At 42.2% G+C, this 19867-nt stretch overlaps 1 protein-coding gene across 2 annotated transcripts in view; it reads right to left on the minus strand.

Moving 5' to 3' along the window:
- Positions 1–19867, minus strand: part of itpkb (inositol-trisphosphate 3-kinase B) — a 48334-nt gene that overhangs the window by 10231 nt on the left and 18236 nt on the right. For both annotated transcript variants that reach the window (XM_020455153.2, XM_020455152.2), the window contains exons 3-4: positions 705–804; positions 100–313 (exon numbers count right to left, since the gene is read on the minus strand). In XM_020455153.2, the coding sequence (XP_020310742.1) occupies positions 100–313; positions 705–804 (314 nt within the window). The remainder of the gene's footprint in view (positions 1–99; positions 314–704; positions 805–19867) is intronic.

A 19867-nucleotide genomic window follows, 5' to 3' on the forward strand; every position in this document is an offset into this window, starting at 1 on the left:
CATGCCGTTTAACTGAGATTAGATCTGTGCCTAATTGCAACTTCAACGCAGAGATGCACCTGCCTATGAAAGTGTGTCATTCCAGTGTCCGACACTCACCTGACGCCCATCTTGCAGTCCATGACGCAGGGCAGGTCGAACTCAGAGAGCAGGTCGTCCATCTGGTTGTACTTCTCCCCGTCCTTCTCCACGTCTCCGTGGTAGGCCGGTACGTAGGGCCGCAGCACGTCATTCATCAGCCAGTCTAGGCAGCGCTGCTCACAGTCACAGTGCTTCTTCAGGATCCGCCCGTTAGCCCCCGCCTTGAAACTGCCTGAGAGGAACCATCACATGCAATAAAAACATTTAGACAAACTACAGTAGAGGTTGTAGGCCTGGTTTACATTGCTTGGTCCTGTTGCTAAAGAAAAAGTCTTATCTGATTCTGAGTGAAATATTCAATTACAGGTAGCCTAGTTAAAGTAAATACTAATATTATGAAACTCTTAGCTATGCCAGAATTGTAGTACTGAGCCTTTGAATATATGATGTACAAGTTTATCCCCGATGCTTAGCATGAGACTATATTTGAATTCCAAACACAATGGTCTCTGTAGCGTATCAAATCCAGCCGGGAGAAAGAGAGCGGAACACAGAACACACATTCCATCCATAGCCTTATCCCAGAATCCCCACATTCCAGAAGCAGCGTTGTCAAGGCCTACCTGCATGACCCGCCAGCTGGATCCAAGGGTACTTCTTCTTGAAGGACATGACGAACGGAGACCAGTGGACCATGTTCTTGATCTTCTTCCATGACTTGTGCTGTATGGATGGTAAAACAGAGGATGCTTTGAGTAAACCTACACTGTGTTGTGTTCCTTGCACAGTACTCAGTCTGTTTTCATAGCAAACACTGTAGTATTACAAGAGAGAAAAAAACAGAACAGTGCTCTGTTGTGCATGAATGTCATTGTTCATTTATTATCTATTCAGAATCCAACCCACCACACTTTAACATTTTACTCCTTTTCCTGTCAATCACTAATGTAGTTGAGTGTATTATTTTAGCAGCTTATGGTTAAAACAGAGATTTTTTCTCTCAAGAGATGGTCACAGTCAGGCGCACATCTTAACTAATATTAGCATATACCACATAATTATTACAGACCACAGGAATAATAGAGACCAAGGGAGGGGAGAAGGGCGAACAGTAGAAGGGGTGTCCGGGGATTACCCAGAATTTGTTTTGACATTTTAAAATGCATTTCATGCAATTCTACACAGTTTGACATGACTTATGATGCCTCTCTTGATGGGTATATGGAGGGGTATTTTAAAAAACAACAGTATAAGTGGAAGAATAAGTCATCACCATCATTAATGAAAGTATTTCAAGGCAAATATTAAGATACAAAATACTGAGTTATTATAATGATGCACACATGCATATTTATTTAAATCAAGACACAAAAGATGAAGACTGAGTTTTATTATAATGATGCACATTAATATTTCCATAAAAAAGTTCCTGCAATTCTAGAGTTTGACAATAAAATGTATTTAATATTGAATATCCCTTTTAATAAGTATAATAAGTATCTAAAAGCCACCTTTTAACTATTGTCTTAAATGACAGCTGTTTGTTAGACTGAATATCACAAATATACTGGAAGGTATATTTTCTCAGCCCCCCAAGTGTATGTCTTCCACCTGTAAACTATGAAAACTTGATAGTCAATGTACAGTTGAAGTCGGAAGTTTACATACACCTTAGCCAAATACATTTAAACTCAGTTTTTCACAATTCCTGACATTTAATCCTAGTAAAAATTCCCTGTCTTAGGTCAGTTAGGATCACTTTATTCTAAGAATGTGAAATGTCAGAATAATAGTAGGGAGAATAATTTATTTCAGCTTTAATTTCTTTCATCACGTTCCCAGTCGGTCAGAAGTTTACATATACTCAATTCGTATTTGGTAGCATTGCCTTTAAATTGTTTAACTTGGGTCAAACGTTTCGGGTAGCCTTCCACAACCATCCCACAATAAGTTGGGTGAATTTTGGCCCATTCCTCCTGACAGAGCTGGTGTAACTGAGTCAGGTTTGTAGGCCTCCTTGCTCGCACACACTTTTTCAGTTCTGCCCACAAATGTTCTATAGGATTGAGGTCAGGGCTTTGTGATGGCTACTCCAATACCTTGACTTTGTTGTCCTGAAGCCATTTTGCCACAACTTTGGAAGTATGCTTGGGGTCATTATCCATTTGGAAGACCCAAGTTCTATGTTTGTTTCATCAGACCAGAGGATATTTCTCCAAAAAGTACCATCTTTGTACCCATGTGCAGTTGCAAACCGTAATCTGGCTTTTTTATGGCGGTTTTTGGGGCAGTGGCTTCTTCCTTGCTGAGCAGCCTTTCAGGTTATGTCGACATAGGACTCGTTTTACTGTAGATACTTTTGTACCTGTTTCCTCCAGCATCTTCACCAGGTCCTTTGCTGTTGTTCTGGGAGTGATTTGCACTTTTCGCACCAAAGTACGTTCATCTCTAGGAGACAGAACACGTCTCCTTCCTGAGCGGTATGACCGCTGCATGGTCCCTTGGTGTTTATACTTGCATACTATTGTTTGTAAAGATGAACGTGGTACCTACAGGCGTTTGGAAAATGCTCCCAAGGATGAACCAGACTTGTGGAGGTCTACAATTTTTTTTGAGGTCTTGGTTGATTTCTTTTGATTTTCCCATGATGTCAAGCAAAGAGGCACTGAGTTTGAAGGTAGGCCTTGAAATACATCCACAGGTACACCTCCAATTGACTCAAATTATGTCAATTAGCCTATCAGAAGCTTCTAAAGCCATGACATCATTTTCTGAAATTTTCCAAGCTGTTTAAAGGCACTGACATACTTAGTGTATGTAAACTTCTGACCTACTGGAATTGTGATACAGGGAATTATAAGTGAAATAATCTGTCTGTAAACAATTGTTGGAAAAAGGACTTAAGTAAGTAGATGTCCTAACTGACTTGCCAAAACTATAGTTTGTTATCAAGAAATTTGTAGAGTGGTTGAAAAACTAGTTTTAATGACTTCAAACTAAGTGTATGTAAACTTCTGACTTCAACTATATGATCAATTTAGTAGATTATATCCTATGTACATATTATGGTCATTATGGCATTGGGACACCTCAGGGTTCAGTGTGGTCTGAGCTGAACTGGGGACTGAATGAATGCCTGTTAGTGAGAGAAAGAGAGTCAGGGAGAGTCTCCATTGAATCTGTAAATTAGTCCAGGAGTAATATTTCACTTACTGCTACTGAAGCTTGAGGGTATATGTAACTGGTTCCAGGCTGTGCTCTAAAGGGGACTGACATACACATCTGACTGCATGGCAAGTGCTGCTTTGGGTGAGGCTTAGCAGCACACTGAAATCAGGGACGATTCTAGGATCATTTGAAGGCAGATGGAGGGACATTGGGTAGTGAAAAGTGTCTGTATACAAAACAATTGGTGAGTCCTGGCTTTCTGAATATTCCAGCCATGAATAGTCTTTGTACCATGTGGTATTAAAAGCCATCTTCCTGTTACCTTGTCCTTGCTGTGTTCTGGGGAACACCTACCACCACGGGGCCCCACAACCCAAAAACCAACAACAACATGTCACGCCCTGACCTTAGAGATCCTTTTTATGTCTCTATTTAGGTTTGGTCAGGGCGTGAGTTGGGGTGGGTATGCTATGTTCTATGTTGTGTAGTTCTATGTTTTGGCCGGGTGGGGTTCTCAATCAGGGACAGCTGTCTATCGTTGTCTCTGATTGAGAACCATACTTAGGCTGCCCTTTTTCCCACCTGTGTTTGTGGTTAGTTGACTTTGTTTAGGGCACATAGCCTTTAGCTTCACGGTTTGTTTTTGTAGTGTTTATTGTTTTGTTCGGTGTCATTTTCCAAATAAAGAGAACATGTACGCTCACAACGCTGCACCTTGGTCCTCCACCTTCAACAGCCGTGACACAACAAAAACATTTTGCCATGGACAGAGAGAAAAGTTTGCAGATTTGTAATGCTATTTTATACATTTTGCCATGAGACTGTGAGAACATTTTGCAGTTTTAAAGCTAACTTCCTGCAATACAACACATTTTGCCATGGGGCAGAAAGAAAAAATGTGCTGTTTTATAGCTCATCTCCTGCTATTCTTCACATTTTGCCATGAAGATGAGAGAAAATGTTGCAGTTTGCCATTGCTTATGACGTGCTTATATGCTATCTGGTGTTGGTAAAAGACAACCTTCTTGTGTGTTGCATGCCTTGTTCACAAAGGACTCTAAGGTCATAACATGGTTAAAAATGTACAGAGAAGAGGTTTAAGGAGTCTGCTGCTGCTGTTGCCAAATCATTAGGATGGTCTCAATCTAACTAAGTGCAAAGGGTCGGCGCCAAGGCATTATGAGCCCCACGTATAACAGTTAATGGCAGAGTGTGTTTTTCAGGATGAGTTCCAGCCTAGTCGCTGTGCTCTGCCGATGGGTAACATGATGTTATTCCGCCCTCACTGGACGTCCCTGAGAGAGCTCTCTTTAATTTTCCGTTTTGGCATGGCCAGTGCATTCTTCACTCCGCTAGCTGATCTCCACCTCGGATGGATGTGGGGTTTCCCTTAGCCACCAACCGACAACAGCACTCTGGTCTCTCTCGGCCCAAGGCCAGGGAAGCCTTTACCCCCCCCCCCCTCCCCCCAAGCACCAGAGCCAGCAGAGTGCTCGCCAAGACACATTTTGAGCTAACAGGGTGCTCTCCCACACTGAGCCAGGGTGCACTTTGAACTCAGTGACTCACACACACACACACACATACAAAAGCAAGGACGAACGCACAAACAACAGCCGTTCTGGCAAACACAGTAAGATGTTTAAGAGCAGCTCTTAAGAGTTAAGACCATTAAAACGCACTTCAGCACTTGAATAATTGCTGGGAAATCTTACTCCACATAATTAAGAGATATTTGGTTAATTTTCTCTCAGCTGACTGGCTATACTTGCCATGTTTAAATTCTCTCGTCTGACTTTGAAAAAACAATGACAAAGCAACTTTCCATCCATGGAACAATGTACAGTGGGGCAAAAAAGTATTTAGTCAGCCACCAATTGTGCAAGTTCTCCCACTTAAAAAGAGGAGAGAGGCCTGTAATTTTCATCATAGGTACACTTCAACTAATGACAGACAAAATTAGGAGAAAAAAATCCAGAAAATCACATTGTAGGATTTTTTATGAATTTTTTTGCAAATTATGGTGGAAAATAAGTATTTGGTCACCTACAAACAAGCAAGATTTCTGGCTCTCACAGACCTGTAACTTCTTCTTTAAGAGGCTCCTCTGTCCTCCACTCGTTACCTGTATTAATGGCACCTGTTTGAACTTGTTATCAGTATAAAAGACACCTGTCCACAACCTCAAACAGTCACACTCCAAACTCCACTATGGCCAAGACCAAAGAGCTGTCAAAGGACACCAGAAACAACATTGTAGACCTGCACCAGGCTGGGAAGACTGAATCTGCAATAGGTAAGCAGCTTGGTTTGAAGAAATCAACTGTGGGAGCACTTATTAGGAAATGGAAGACATACAAGACCACTGATAATCTCCCTCGATCTGGGGCTCCACGCAAGATCTCACCCTGTGGGATCAAAATGATCACAAGAACGGTGAGCAAAAATCCCAGAACCACACGGGGGGACCTTGTGAATGACCTGCAGAGAGCTGGGACCAAAGTAACAAAGCCTACCATCAGTAACACACTACCCCACCAGGGACTCAAATCCTGCAGTGCAGGGGGTGCTTAAGCCAGTACATGTCCAGGCCCGTCTGAAGTTTGCTAGAGAGCATTTGGAGAAAAATATTGGGAGAATGTCATATGGTCAGATGAAACCAAAATAGAACATTTTGGTAAAAACTCAACTCGTCGTGTTTGGAGGACAAAGAATGCTGAGTTGCATCCAAAGAACACCATACCTACTGTGAAGCATGGGGGTGGAAACATCATGCTTTGGGGCTGTTTTTCTGCAAAGGGACCAGGACGACTGATCCGTGTAAAGGAAAGAATGAATGGGGCCATGTATCGTGAGATTTTGAGTGAAAACCTCCTTCCATCAGCAAGGGCATTGAAGATGAAACGTGGCTGGGTCTTTCAGCATGACAATGATCCCAAACACACCGCCCGGGCAACGAAGGAGTGGCATCGTAAGAAGCATTTCAAGGTAGTCAGTCTCCAGATCTCAACCCCATAGAAAATCTTTGGAAGGTGTTGAAAGTCCGTGTTGCCCAGCAACAGCCCCAAAACATCACTGCTCTAGAGGAGATCTGCATGGAGGAATGGGCCAAAATACCAGCAACAGTGTGTGAAAACCTTGTGAAGACTTACAGAAAACGTTTGACCTCTGTCATTGCCAACAAAGGGTATATAACAAAGTATTGAGAAACTTTTGTAATTAACCAAATACTTATTTTCCACCATAATTTGCAAATAAATTCATAAAAAATCCTACAATGTGATTTTCTGGATTGTTTTTCTAATTTTTTCTGTCATAGTTGAAGTGTACCTATGATGAAAATTACAGGCCTCTCTCATCTTTCTAAGTGGGAGAACTTGCACAATTGGTGGCTGACTAAATACTTTTTTGCCCCACTGTATATCTAGATGTGATGACAAGGTATATGACTATCTTTGAACAGTGCACATGTACCCAGATGGAAATATCTGTTTTCAGTAAGTAGATTAAGTTACATTAAGAAGTTTATAAAAGGCACTGGAGTTTTTTCCATCACTTGAGCTGTGCTCCAATGGTGGGGGGATCCACTCATACTGCTCTTCACAGTAGATGTAAGAGAATATCAGGGAGGCTAGCGGTTGGTTCACACACATATACACATGAGTGCGTGACCACACAAATGTGAGTGCTCTTTCTTTCTCTCTCTCTCTCTCTCTCTCTCTCTCACACTCACTCACTCACACTCATTCTCACACACACACACACACACTGTTTCACGTGGTGGAAACAGACTGAACCAGGGGTCAGCTGCGTAGCGGTGGCGCTCAGGGAGAGGCAGAGCCAGACCATCAGATAACAGCAGCACCAGGGACAGAACTGAGTGTGAGCTTTCCCTTTAGGCCTGTTTATGTGTTTCTATGCCACCCACGATCATAAAAGCAAAACAACCACACCTTCACATGACAAACATTAGAGATACAGCCCAATCACACGCCAACAGTCTACAAGAATACATACATCAATGACACAATTAGATGACCACATGCTTTAATGCTTTCCTGACGTTTCTCTGTCTAAAAAAAGTAAGCAGTGCAAGTATTATTATGTAGTAATAGCATCACACCCATTTCCACAGAGGATACCACACACCAGATATAACCTTGTATCAACTATCAACTGCACTCATAAATGCAGTAAAATCTAAATGACATTTTATTTGTCACATGCTTCGTAAATAACAGGTGTAGACTAACAGTGAAATACTTACTTACGGGCCCTAACACAAGGAATAAATACACAATGAGTAACGATAACTTGGCTATATGCACGGGGCACCAGTACTGAGTCGATGTGCAGGGGTATGAGATAATTGAGGTAGATATGTACATATACAGTGCCTTGCGAAAGTATTCGGCCCCCTTGAACTTTGCGACCTTTTGCCACATTTCAGGCTTCAAACAAAGATATAAAACTGTATTTTTTTGTGAAGAATCAACAACAAGTGGGACACAATCATGAAGTGGAACGACATTTATTGGATATTTCAAACTTTTTTAACAAATCAAAAACTGAAAAATTGGGCGTGCAAAATTATTCAGCCCCCTTAAGTTAATACTTTGTAGCGCCACCTTTTGCTGCGATTACAGCTGTAAGTCGCTTGGGGTATGTCTCTATCAGTTTTGCACATCGAGAGACTGACATTTTTTCCCATTCCTCCTTGCAAAACAGCTCGAGCTCAGTGAGGTTGGATGGAGAGCATTTGTGAACAGCAGTTTTCAGTTCTTTCCACAGATTCTCAATTGGATTCAGGTCTGGACTTTGACTTGGCCATTCTAACACCTGGATATGTTTATTTTTGAACCATTCCATTGTAGATTTTGCTTTATGTTTTGGATCATTGTCTTGTTGGAAGACAAATCTCCGTCCCAGTCTCAGGTCTTTTGCAGACTCCATCAGGTTTTCTTCCAGAATGGTCCTGTATTTGGCTCCATCCATCTTCCCATCAATTTTAACCATCTTCCCTGTCCCTGCTGAAGAAAAGCAGGCCCAAACCATGATGCTGCCACCACCATGTTTGACAGTGGTGATGGTGTGTTCAGGGTGATGAGCTGTGTTGCTTTTACGCCAAACATAACGTTTTGCATTGTTGTCAAAAAGTTCAATTTTGGTTTCATCTGACCAGAGCACCTTCTTCCACATGTTTGGTGTGTCTCCCAGGTGGCTTGTGGCAAACTTTAAACGACATTTTTTATGGATATCTTTAACAAATGGCTTTCTTCTTGCCACTCTTCCATAAAGGCCAGATTTGTGCAATATACGACTGATTGTTGTCCTATGGACAGAGTCTCCCACCTCAGCTGTAGATCTCTGCAGTTCATCCAGAGTGATCATAGGCCTCTTGGCTGCATCTCTGATCAGTCTTCTCCTTGTATGAGCTGAAAGTGTAGAGGGACGGCCAGGTCTTGGTAGATTTGCAGTGGTCTGATACTCCTTCCATTTCAATATTATCGCTTGCACAGTGCTCCTTGGGATGTTTAAAGCTTGGGAAATCTTTTTGTATCCAAATCCAGCTTTAAACTTCTTCACAACAGTATCTCAGACCTGCATGGTGTGTTCCTTGTTCTTCATGATGCTCTCTGCACGCCCAACTTTGCACGCCCAATTTTTCAGTTTTTGATTTGTTAAAAAAGTTTGAAATATCCAATAAATGTCGTTCCACTTCATGATTGTGTCCCACTTGTTGTTGATACTTCACAAAAAAATACAGTTTTATATCTTTATGTTTGAAGCCTGAAATGTGGCAAAAGGTCGCGAAGTTCAAGGGGGCCGAATACTTTCGCAAGGCACTGTAGGTAAGTGACTAGGCAACAGAATACATAATAAGCAGTAGCAGCGTTATGTGATGAATCAAAAATAATTAGTGCAAAAAGGGGTCAATGCAGATAGTCTATGACTTTGGTGGCTGGATTCTTTGACAATTTTAAGGGACTTCCTCTGACACCGCCTGTTATAGAGGTCCTGGATGGGAGGGAGCTCGGTGATGTACTGGGCCATACGCACTACCCTCTGTAGTGCCTTGCAGTCGGATGCCAAGCAGTTGCCATACCAAGCGGTGATGCAGCCAGTAAAGATGCTCTCAATGGTGCAGCTGTAGAAACCATTTTTATAATAATAATTATAGACCTTATAATAATGTCTCATCGCTGCAACTCCGCAACGGGCTCTGGAGAGGCAAAGGTCGAGTTATGCGTCCTTCTGAACATGACCCGCCAAACCGCGCTCCTTAACACCCACCAGCTTAAGCCGGAGGCCAGTGGCACCAATGTGTCTAAAGAAACACCGTTCAACTGATGACCAAAGTAAGCCTGCAGGCTCCCGGCCCGTCACAAGGAGTCGCCAGACCCAAGTTAAGTCCCCCCCCCCCCCCCCCCCCCCCCCCAGCCAACAAATAAAAACATTGCAGGTAGAACATTTCCTGACACAAATGAATATCCTATAAATCACATTGGAAACGCTTGGCATGTCTGCAATGAACTTGAAACATTGTATCAACTATCAACTGGGTCCGACCTGAAGCTCAAGCTAGCAAACTAGAAACATTGTATCAACTATCAACTGGGTCCGACCTGAAGCTCAAGCTAGCAAACTAGAAACATTGCATTAACTATTCTGGGCCCTCAGAATTTTGACCAGTGAGCTCCGGACAGACACAGCTGTATTAACGCAAGGGATAAAAAGTAATAATGTATTTTATGAAATTTCCACTGGATTAGAGCATCACATTTTTACCGTTCATGCCGAGGCTCGATGGTTATCGAAAGGGAGAGACCTGCAAATGTTTTTCAAATACATTTATACATTTGCGCGCAGGCCAGGTAGCTTAGGCCAACTTCTATGTGTAATCAGGTGTGTCCTTACTCAACCTAGACAGGCGCACTCCAAACAAAATGCAATGAATAAATGGAATGAAATAAACCAAAACTTGTTTCTCACAAGTGTAGCATAGGTTGTGAGCCTTGCAAACAACATGTCCACCCCGACAATGAGAACGGTAAACGAATGTAATAATAATATACTGGATGCATTCACAGAAATGACCGTAACCAAACAAACATTGTAGATTAGAAATGATGGGGATTAACGATAAACGTACTACTGGTGATAAATGTAATGGGGAATTGATAGACACTAACAATCAAAGGACAAAAACAATTCACACAATGAAGTTATGAAACAATGAATGTGCACAAAGTGGCAGGAGAGAGTGCATTCTGAAGAGAGACACACCTTGTGCATCTTAACCACACTCCCCTTCTTCTTGGACTGTCCACTGAGACAGATGCCGAATCAGACAGGTGTCTCGTGTAACATAAAAAAAATCTATTTCGATCAACCAACAGCCTATCGACCAAAAGAAATCGACCAGTCGACTGCTACATGGGGTCAGGAATGGTGTGGACCATTCCTTTGTGAGGTGGACACAGAGGAACATGAAGTTCTCGATCCGCCCCCATGTTGAGGGTCAGAGTGGTGGATGTGTTGTTGCCTACCCTCACCACCTGAGGTTTGCCCGTCAGGAAGTCCAGCATCCAGTTGCAGAGGGAGGTGTTCAGTCCCAGGGTCCTAAGTTTAGTGACGAGCTTGGAGGACACTATGGTGTTGCACGCTAAGCTATAGTCAATGAACAGCATTATCACATAGGTGTTCCTATTGTCCAGGAGGGAGAGGGCAGGGTGGAGTGCAATAGAGATTGCGTCATGTGGGGATCTGTTGGGGCGGTATGCAAATTGGAGTGGGTCCAGGGTGTCTGGCATGATGGTGTTGATGTGAGCCATGACCAGCCTTTCAAAGCATTTCATGGCTACAGATGTGAGCAATACTCTTTTAGACAGGTTACCTTGGCGTTCTTGGGTACAGGAACTATGGTGGTCTGCTTGAAACATGTAGATAATACAGACCAGGTCAGGGAGAGGTTTAAAATGTCAGTGAAGACATGTTGCCAGCTGGACAGTACATACTCTGAGTACAAGTCCTGGTAATCCCTCTGGCCCCGTGGCCTTGTGAATGTACATCAGTTGCGGAGAGTGAGATCACACAGCCGTCTGGAACAGCTGGTGCTCTCATGCATGGTTCAGTGTTGCTTACCTTGAAGCAAGCATAGAAGGCATTTAGCTTGTCTGGTAGGCTTGCATCACTGGGCAGCTAGCTGGTAGATTTCCCTTTGCAATCTGTGATAGTTTGCAAACCATGCCACATCTGATGAGCATCGGAGCCGGCATAGTAGAATTCGATCTTAGTCCTATATTGATGCTTTGGCTGTTTGATGGCTAATTGACAGTCGTAGCAGGATTTCTTATAAGAGTCTGGATTAGTGTCCCGCTTCTTGAATGTAATCCATGGCTTCTGGATGGGATATGCACGTAAGTGCTGCCACTGTTGGGGTGACATTGTCAATATACTTATTAATCAAACCAGTGACTGATGTTGTAAACTCCTCAATGTTATCAGATGAACCCTGGAACATATTCTAGTCTGTGCTAGCGAAACAGTCCGGTAGCATAGCATCCGTTTCATCGGAGAGCGACACTGGTACTTCCTGTTTTAGATTTTGCTTGTAGGCAGGAATCAGGAGGATAGAGTTATGGTCAGATCTTCCAAAGAGAGGGGGCGAGGGAGAGCCTTGAATGTGTTTCTGTGTGTGGAGTAAAGGTAATGAAGAGTTTTGTCGCCTCTAGTAGCACAGGTGACATTCTGGTAAAAATGTGGATTTCAGTTTCCCTGCATTAAAAATACCGGCCATGGGAAGCGATGCCTCCAGATGTGCATTTTCTTGTTTGCTTATGGCCCTATACAGCTCCTTGAGTGCGGTCTTAGTGTCAGCATCGGTTTGTGGTGGTAATTAGACAGCTACGAAAAATAACAAGTGACATCAATAAGGGATCATAGCTTTCACCGGGATTCACCTGGTCAGTCTATGTAATGGAAAGAGCAGAGTTCTTAATGTTTTGTACACTCAGTGTATATTGTCCATGTCCTTGTTCAGCCACGACTCGGAGAAACATAAAATATTACAGTTTTTCAGGTCCCGCGGATAGGACCGTCTTGAGAGGAGCTCTTCTAGTTTGTTCTCTAGTGATTGTACGCTTGTCAATAGAACGAAGGGTAGAGGCGGTTTATTTGCTCGCCAACGAAGTCTTATCAGAATGCCAGCTCGTTTGCCTCTCTTTCGCCGTAGCATCCTCATTTGAGTCCCGGGGATTATGGCCTGGTCCGTAGTCAGCAGAACATCCAGAGCTGGCAACTCGTTGAAGTAGAAATTTCCATCCAAATTGAGGTTAGTGATCACTGTTCTGATGTTCGGAAGCTGTTTTCGGTCATAGGAAATGATGGCGGAGACATTATGTACAAAAAAAGATCAGCATTAAAAAAACACAAAATAGCAGAATTGGTCAGGAGCCTGTAAAATGTCTGCTATCCACTGGAGCGTCATCTTTTTCATGCACATGTATACACACATCCGACGTATAATCAGATAAGCACTTGCTTTCCTGGTGCTACTCCATCCATAGTGAGAAAGTAGTGTAGCTACAGTAAGTTGCGACTACAATATAACGGCTCCACCTAGTTCTGTTCAAAAGATATCCCTTAAAAAACCCAATCCATCATTAGTGTTGGAAAATTGTGAAACCATTCGCCCTTTGAGTTAACAGTTTAAAAGAGAAAGTATCTCTGTGTTCTGTCATATTTATGTGTGTTCAGATGAAAGGAGAGTGAGTGACTCATCTACATTTCTCACAGCTCAGCTCAGACACTGGGGGTTCTGGTCTGTATCAAGGTGGATGATGGGAAACAGAACCGACCAGGCCGCGGTGGCTTGGGGTATGGTTACACATTAGTGTTTAGTGACCCTTTGGGTCTCCGGGACCAGGATTGAGAAGCACTGCCTCTGAGTAGTGTAAAAATATCCATGAGCTTGTCTGAAATTGTCTGAAATTGTGAATTATGAAATGTGTAATGGCTTGAAATGTTAAATATGAAAACTGGGAAGGACCTTAATAAATATACATACAGTATATAAAAAATATATATATATATTTTATTTTAATTGTATTTATTATCACAGACCGACAGGTACTGGGCCACAGCACCGAGCCAACATGAAGGGTTCAGGGGAAGGGGGAGAGGAGCGGGGAGAGAAAGTAGACCGACAGTCCCCTCACAGACTGGAGAGACGGATTAAAACAAGTCAGAGTCTGGAGGAAGCAGTGGAGGCATGGAGATGAGGTGGAGACTTGGGAAACAGAGGATGTAGGAAGAGTCTGGGAGACAGGAACTGACTGGAGTGACTGCTATGGAGGGATGGAGGGAAGGAAGGAAGAGGGAGGATGAGGAGGGAGGAGGGAGGAGGGAGGAGGTCAAGTCAAGATGGGTGGTCAAAAGAATGAATGGAAGTTTGTGACAGATAATTGTTATGCATTTATTCATTCAATATTTTCCATGCTGAATAAATGAGAGCACATGCACAACAATGCATAGCGGATTTAAATATAAATATAAGCGGTCATAACTCATTTCTTCATATCTAAAAGCACTTTACAATTCAAATTTGAGGTACTTGTCACTGAATTCCTTTTACAATGACCACTCACATAACTTTCAAACCATGATAACGTTTTATCAGGACAGAGATAAGACCCATATAGAAGACATCATTGTAATGGTAATGGTTTAATAAATTAGAATAACAACTCTTTATACAGTAGCAGGAAACCGCTATAACTTCAGTAGAATCTAACCTCTAAAGCCAAAGCATGTTTTTGTTACAGTACCTGCAGCTGTCTGAGGAAGAGGAGGATAGATGCTGAGACAACACCCAGCATAGGGACAATCAGGCTCCACATGTGAGAGACAAAAGACGACATGGTGACAGATGGATGGATGCTGCACTCTGTTTCTCCAGATATAGCTGCCTGCTATGATCAGAGTCTTCACAGGGGCAGGACAACCAGGCTTATGGCTCATTTGTTTCACAAAGCCACCTTGGAAAAACAAAATCAGGGCCATGCAAATGAGCTGGTATGACTTTGAGAGTGAGCACTTGAGAGGCCACCCGGCGTCCGTCCACACGGCCCTGCTGCCTGTGGCCGGGCTAAGTCTGTGTGTCCTGCTCGCCCATGCAAATCACCAGTTCCTCAAACACACAAATCACAAACATGTGGGAACGGCATAGACACGAGTTTGCTCAGGTTGCAGCATGTTAGACACACATCAGGACAGGGTGGGACAAACAGACGGACAGACAAACACCCCGACCAACACTCAACAACAGTGAACATACAGAATCACAGCTCTGTCCAATGTCAGTGTATTTATACTTGGCAAACACTTGGTAGTAAAAGAGCTGTGTTATCGTTGTTTATTTTCATATCCAGATATTATAACTGGCATTAAATCCATAAAACACACAGTGATTCTGTTAGCATGGCTCTTATAATCCAGATACAGCGTATGGTTTAGCTAACTACAGTACTAGAATACATTTTTGAGAGAGAGAGAGAGAGAGAGAGAGAGAGAGAGAGAGAGAGAGAGAGGACAAATGCAGTCCATAATATATAGGCTATTTACATAACCTCCTTTCCTGAGTAGTCTCTGGGGTTGTCTTCAGAGAGGATCTGAGGTCACTGCGGTGGTGTGACGTATTTTGGGTGAGTTGTCCCTGTGAGACTTCCTTTTCCTGTATTCCTGGAATAATGGATTCCCCCAACTCTACTGCTCCTCTCTGGACTAAATAATTATCTCCTCTAAGATCAAATGTAGGAAGAACATAATATACCTCTCCTTATACCCACTCTGGCAGCCAAGCCAAGCACTGGAGAGCAGTGTTTTGAGGCAAAATCTGACAGAATTATCAATTCAAATGAAATCTGGAATTTCTTTATTGGAACAACTTCCATCATAGCATATTGTGGCCTGTTTGTGGAATATATTGTTTACTTTCTAGCAACATTTAATCTTTGATGGAATACTTGTGTATTATTTGCATTACATAATGAACCCTTGTGTCCACAGACATTAGAGGCCATGCACTCTCTGTCATTAGGCAGAGCTGAAAAAGGTTTGATCTGTACCACATGATAATCAGGTATTTGCATGCAGAGACAGATTTACATGACTATACTACTGAGGAGTAGTTTCTGCTGTATCAATCTGTTTCAATTACGTTATTGAGGCGGTTTTACATACGCAAATGATCTACTAAATTCGACAGAGGTTGAATAGATTTCTTTAGTTAAAGACATAAGGTCGTACCAGGCCAAACACCAGGTATTCAGATGAGTTGAGTCTACATCATTGGGTATCTTTGACAACGTCACAGTTGTGGGCATTGGTCATAATCAAACTAAGTTAGTTAAATGTTAAGGTTATGGGCAAATTGTCCTTCAACTCATTTGCAACTCCTATGCATACATTCTCTCTATTTTCTCAACCTGCTTTGTGCTCTCAAAGCAGAAATGTTACACACAACATTCACTTCCAGATCGTGGCTCCCGGTGATGTGGTTTGAATGATTTGATGAGCCCAAGTTTCTGCCTGTACATCTAAACTCTTCATTTCACAGACAGGACAAACATTGGAGCCAACCTCACAGTCAGATAACAGGTAAGAGTCTGCTCAGTGCAGTACAGCACAGCTAGCACCATGTGAAACCACAATACTTTCCTACTACCATATCCACCACGCTGCAGCAATGCACCATGGGTAAACAATCCCTCACCTAGTGCCAGGCGTAAATAGAGGTATAAGCAAGTTGCCATTGTATCCTAGTTAGGGTTGCAAAGCGAGGGTATATTACTGGAAACTTTCAAAGTTTACCAGTGAACTACCAGAATTTTGGTAACTTTCAAGGACTCTATCACAAGACATCCAGTGGTACTTCAAACTATCACAGGTGTCTGTAATTATCTCTGGCCCTCTGTGTGGCATTATCACATAATTGAATAAGATGATTAAACATTTTTTTAAAGAATGACAAAGCTGTAAAACATTCTCCTAAATATAAATCATCAACTTAGTGAATACCATTGGTGTTTAATATGAAAGTTTCAGCATTAAATATCCTTTTTTTTCTACTATGTCAATATGCAGGGGCGCAACTTTCACTGGGGACATACCCCACACCCCATGCACATTCAGAAATTGCCCCGCTCTATTTTATCATTGCACTGTTATACTAAAAACGGTGTCGGTGTGCTTTGGGACCATGTGGGCACCTTAGAGCGGTTGGGTAGACTGTTTGGAGGCTGGATTTAGGACCGCTCGGACACCACACAGCGTGCAGACAGGCTGGCGCATAAGACCAGCAAGGGAGAGATGAACAGAGGCAGCTGATGTCTGTGTGTATGTGTTGCGCTTTTCTCCGAGTTGTAAAAGCAAGCAGAGCAGAAACTGGCTACTCTTTAGTTGACTGATGTAGCTGGCAAGGAAACCACTGTTTAATTAACTTAACAGGGGGAAAAAATCAACTAGTGTTTATTCTCAGTGCTGAGCTAGACGTGTAACTGACATGTAACATTAGCTTACTAATCACCTCTTGACTGAGGTGAATTAGCTAGCTAGTAGCTACCACAGCCAGTTCAGCTCTAGCCTGTCAGATAATGATATGAGGTGGCTATTATTGCTATCTAACAGCTGTTGTTTGTATGGAAAGATTTTGTAGCCTTTCTGTCCCATTTCAACAGAAGTAAATTAACTTAGCTAGCTTTCGCCAGTTGATGTACCGTTAGAGAGTGAACTGGCTAAAAGTAGGTAACGTTATTAATTTTGCCTCATTCATACTAGACCTGAATCAAACGATGAAACCAGCGGCCAAATGATTGAAGACCGATAATTATTTTTTTGTACAATGTGAGTTTATTAGAGTCAGTATAGCAATGTAAAGTTATTGATTTGTCAGTTTCCCTAGCTAATTGCCTACTTTTCACACTGACACTGTAATCAACAACTCTACAGGCTTCACTGTCATGGTGCACAGCCGGTACACAACACTATGATCTTCATGTCTTAGCAGGATCAGATGGTGACAGGTGTCCCAGCAGGGTCAGACAGCCAGGGAAGACGAATCTACGGAGCTCAGTTGAATTTTGCAGAATATTAACAATCAGTGAATGATACAAACTTCCATCTTGAGTTGATTGGTAGACCCCACACTAGCTACAGTACAGTAGCTTAAAGCTACAGTCTTGGATCTGGTCATAATGGTCATTTAAATTATACAACTGTTAATTCTTTGTCATGCCTCATCTTAGGAGGACCAGATGGTGACGAGTCTCAGCAGGGTCAGGCAGCCAGGGAAGACCAGTCTGTGACGAAGCTGAGGGGAATTTTTGCAGATGCACTTTATTCTCTCTGTGCAGCAAACACTTTACAAGCCAGATGTTTCAAAGATTGAAACCATTTTAAGGCAGTCTGAAAAACCTCAAATTGATTTCCAAACGGTATCGAGGGTTGATAGATGCTTTTCCGATGACACAAAGCATGTAAAATAAAAATGTGAGGAAGACCTGGTTGAAGCTATTGATGATGATGAATGGATACAGATATGTTTGAATGTCCAGTCATGTTCATATAATTTCAGACATAAATGACTGCAGTTTAAGACCCTCCATAGAACGTACTATATGCCAGTGTATCTGAATAACATGCACTCAGAAATGTACTTTCTCTGCTGGAGGTGTAAAACACAAAAGGGGACATATTTGCATATGTTATGGTCTTGTGAAGGCTGGCTGAATTCTGTCAGAGTATGTATTTTACCTCAGCATGTCTACAGATTCTCCCTTCTCCCTGTTTTTTGTTTGCTTGAAATGTTGATACTGGAGACTTATCAAACGAAACTGTGTAACCAAGCATCTAAGAAATGCATTGCATTAATTGGAAGGTTGGTTATCCTCCCACAATGTCACAAAGGATAGCAGAAATGTCAAGTTATGTATCGCTAGATTTTATTTATTACAAGATTAGGGGTATACTGGGCAACTTTCAAAAGGTCTGGATGCCTTATATGGAATAACAGTACGACAAAAGGAGTCTGTATTAAAAACATGCCCATGTCAGGGGAGATACCTATTTAGGCAATCCCTAGCTGCTGGGCTGCTCAGTCCTGGCCCTGGGGGTCTGCCGTCCTGTGGGTTGTCACTCTGGCCTTGGCATAACACACCCAAAACCAATAATGAATGTTTCACTAAGATCCTAAAGCTGAGTGGGTGTGTTGGGTTTGGGGCAGTGCAGGATGGTGGACCCTTAGGGGTAGGACGGGGCGACCCAGCTATATTGTGTGCAAGTAAAAAGAGCTCTACAATACTATTAGGCCTATGATATTAATTGTGTGTGTTAATGTGTAGGTGTATGTGTTATTATTATTTTTACTTTTGTTTCCAAACCTTTCCCTTGGGAATACTTTTAAAAAAGGTGGGGGTGAAATTTTGTTGAGAGAGAGTTGAAGTATTGATTAGATTGGCGGGGGTCGGGTATGCAGGCGGCTGGGGCTGTCTGAGACGTCTGGTGGAAATTTGATATAGAGGATGTCTTACTAATAAAGACAAAAAAAAATGTACTTTGTACTTGATTTGTTCATTTGTTAAGGTATTTGTTAAAGGTGCAATACAATAATCGATTATTGAATTAGCTTTGATCTTGTTCATTCTTATTTTTATTTGTGTTCCAGCAACATTAAGTCAGTTATAAAATTTAAAATTTAAAATAAAAATACTACATGACATTACATTTCATAACATTTTTCACAACACATTAAGTGTGTTCCCTCAGGCCACTACTTCTCCCCATCTTAGACACTAATGTATCAAAATGTTTTGACCTTGACAGTTTACAATCCAGGGTTACTCCAAGCAGTTTAGTCACCTCAACTTGCTCAATTTCCACATTATGTATTAAAATATTTAGCTGAGATTTAGGATTTAGTGAATGATTTGTCCCAAATACAATGCTTTTAGTTTTTGAAATATTTAGAACTAACTTATTTCTTGACACCCATTCTGAAACTAACTTTAAGTGTTGCAGTGATTTCACTCACTGTAGTAAGTGATGTATTTAGTGTTTAGTCATCCGCATACATAGACACACTGGCTTTACTCAAAATTAAAGATTGAAAAAAGGGCCTAGACAACTGCCCTGGGGAATTCCTGATTCTACCTGGATTATGTTGGAAAGGCTTCCATTAAAGAACATTAAAGATCGACGCAGGAGATGAGAAGCAGGTACAGGGAGTGAAGGTTTAATAGCTGACGGACATGAAACGGAACAGGAACAGCGTCTGGACAGGAACACATAACAACAATTAATGCGGACGCAGGGAAGACCCTAGAGGAACAGACAGATATACAGGGGGTAATCAACAAAGTGAAGGAGTCCAGGTGAGTCCAATGAGCGCTGCTGCACGTAATGATGGCGACAGGTGTGTGTAAAGAAGGGTAGCCGGTGCCCTCGAGTGCCAGGGAGGGAGAGCGGGAGCAGGCGAGGCAAGGTAACTCTTTATCCACAATATAGCAGGGAGTGTAAATCCATAACACATAAGTTTTTCCTGCATTATGAACGATCATGT

This window comes from Oncorhynchus kisutch, linkage group LG21 (genome assembly GCF_002021735.2).
Source record: "Oncorhynchus kisutch isolate 150728-3 linkage group LG21, Okis_V2, whole genome shotgun sequence".
Taxonomy (NCBI): Eukaryota; Metazoa; Chordata; class Actinopteri; order Salmoniformes; family Salmonidae; genus Oncorhynchus; species Oncorhynchus kisutch.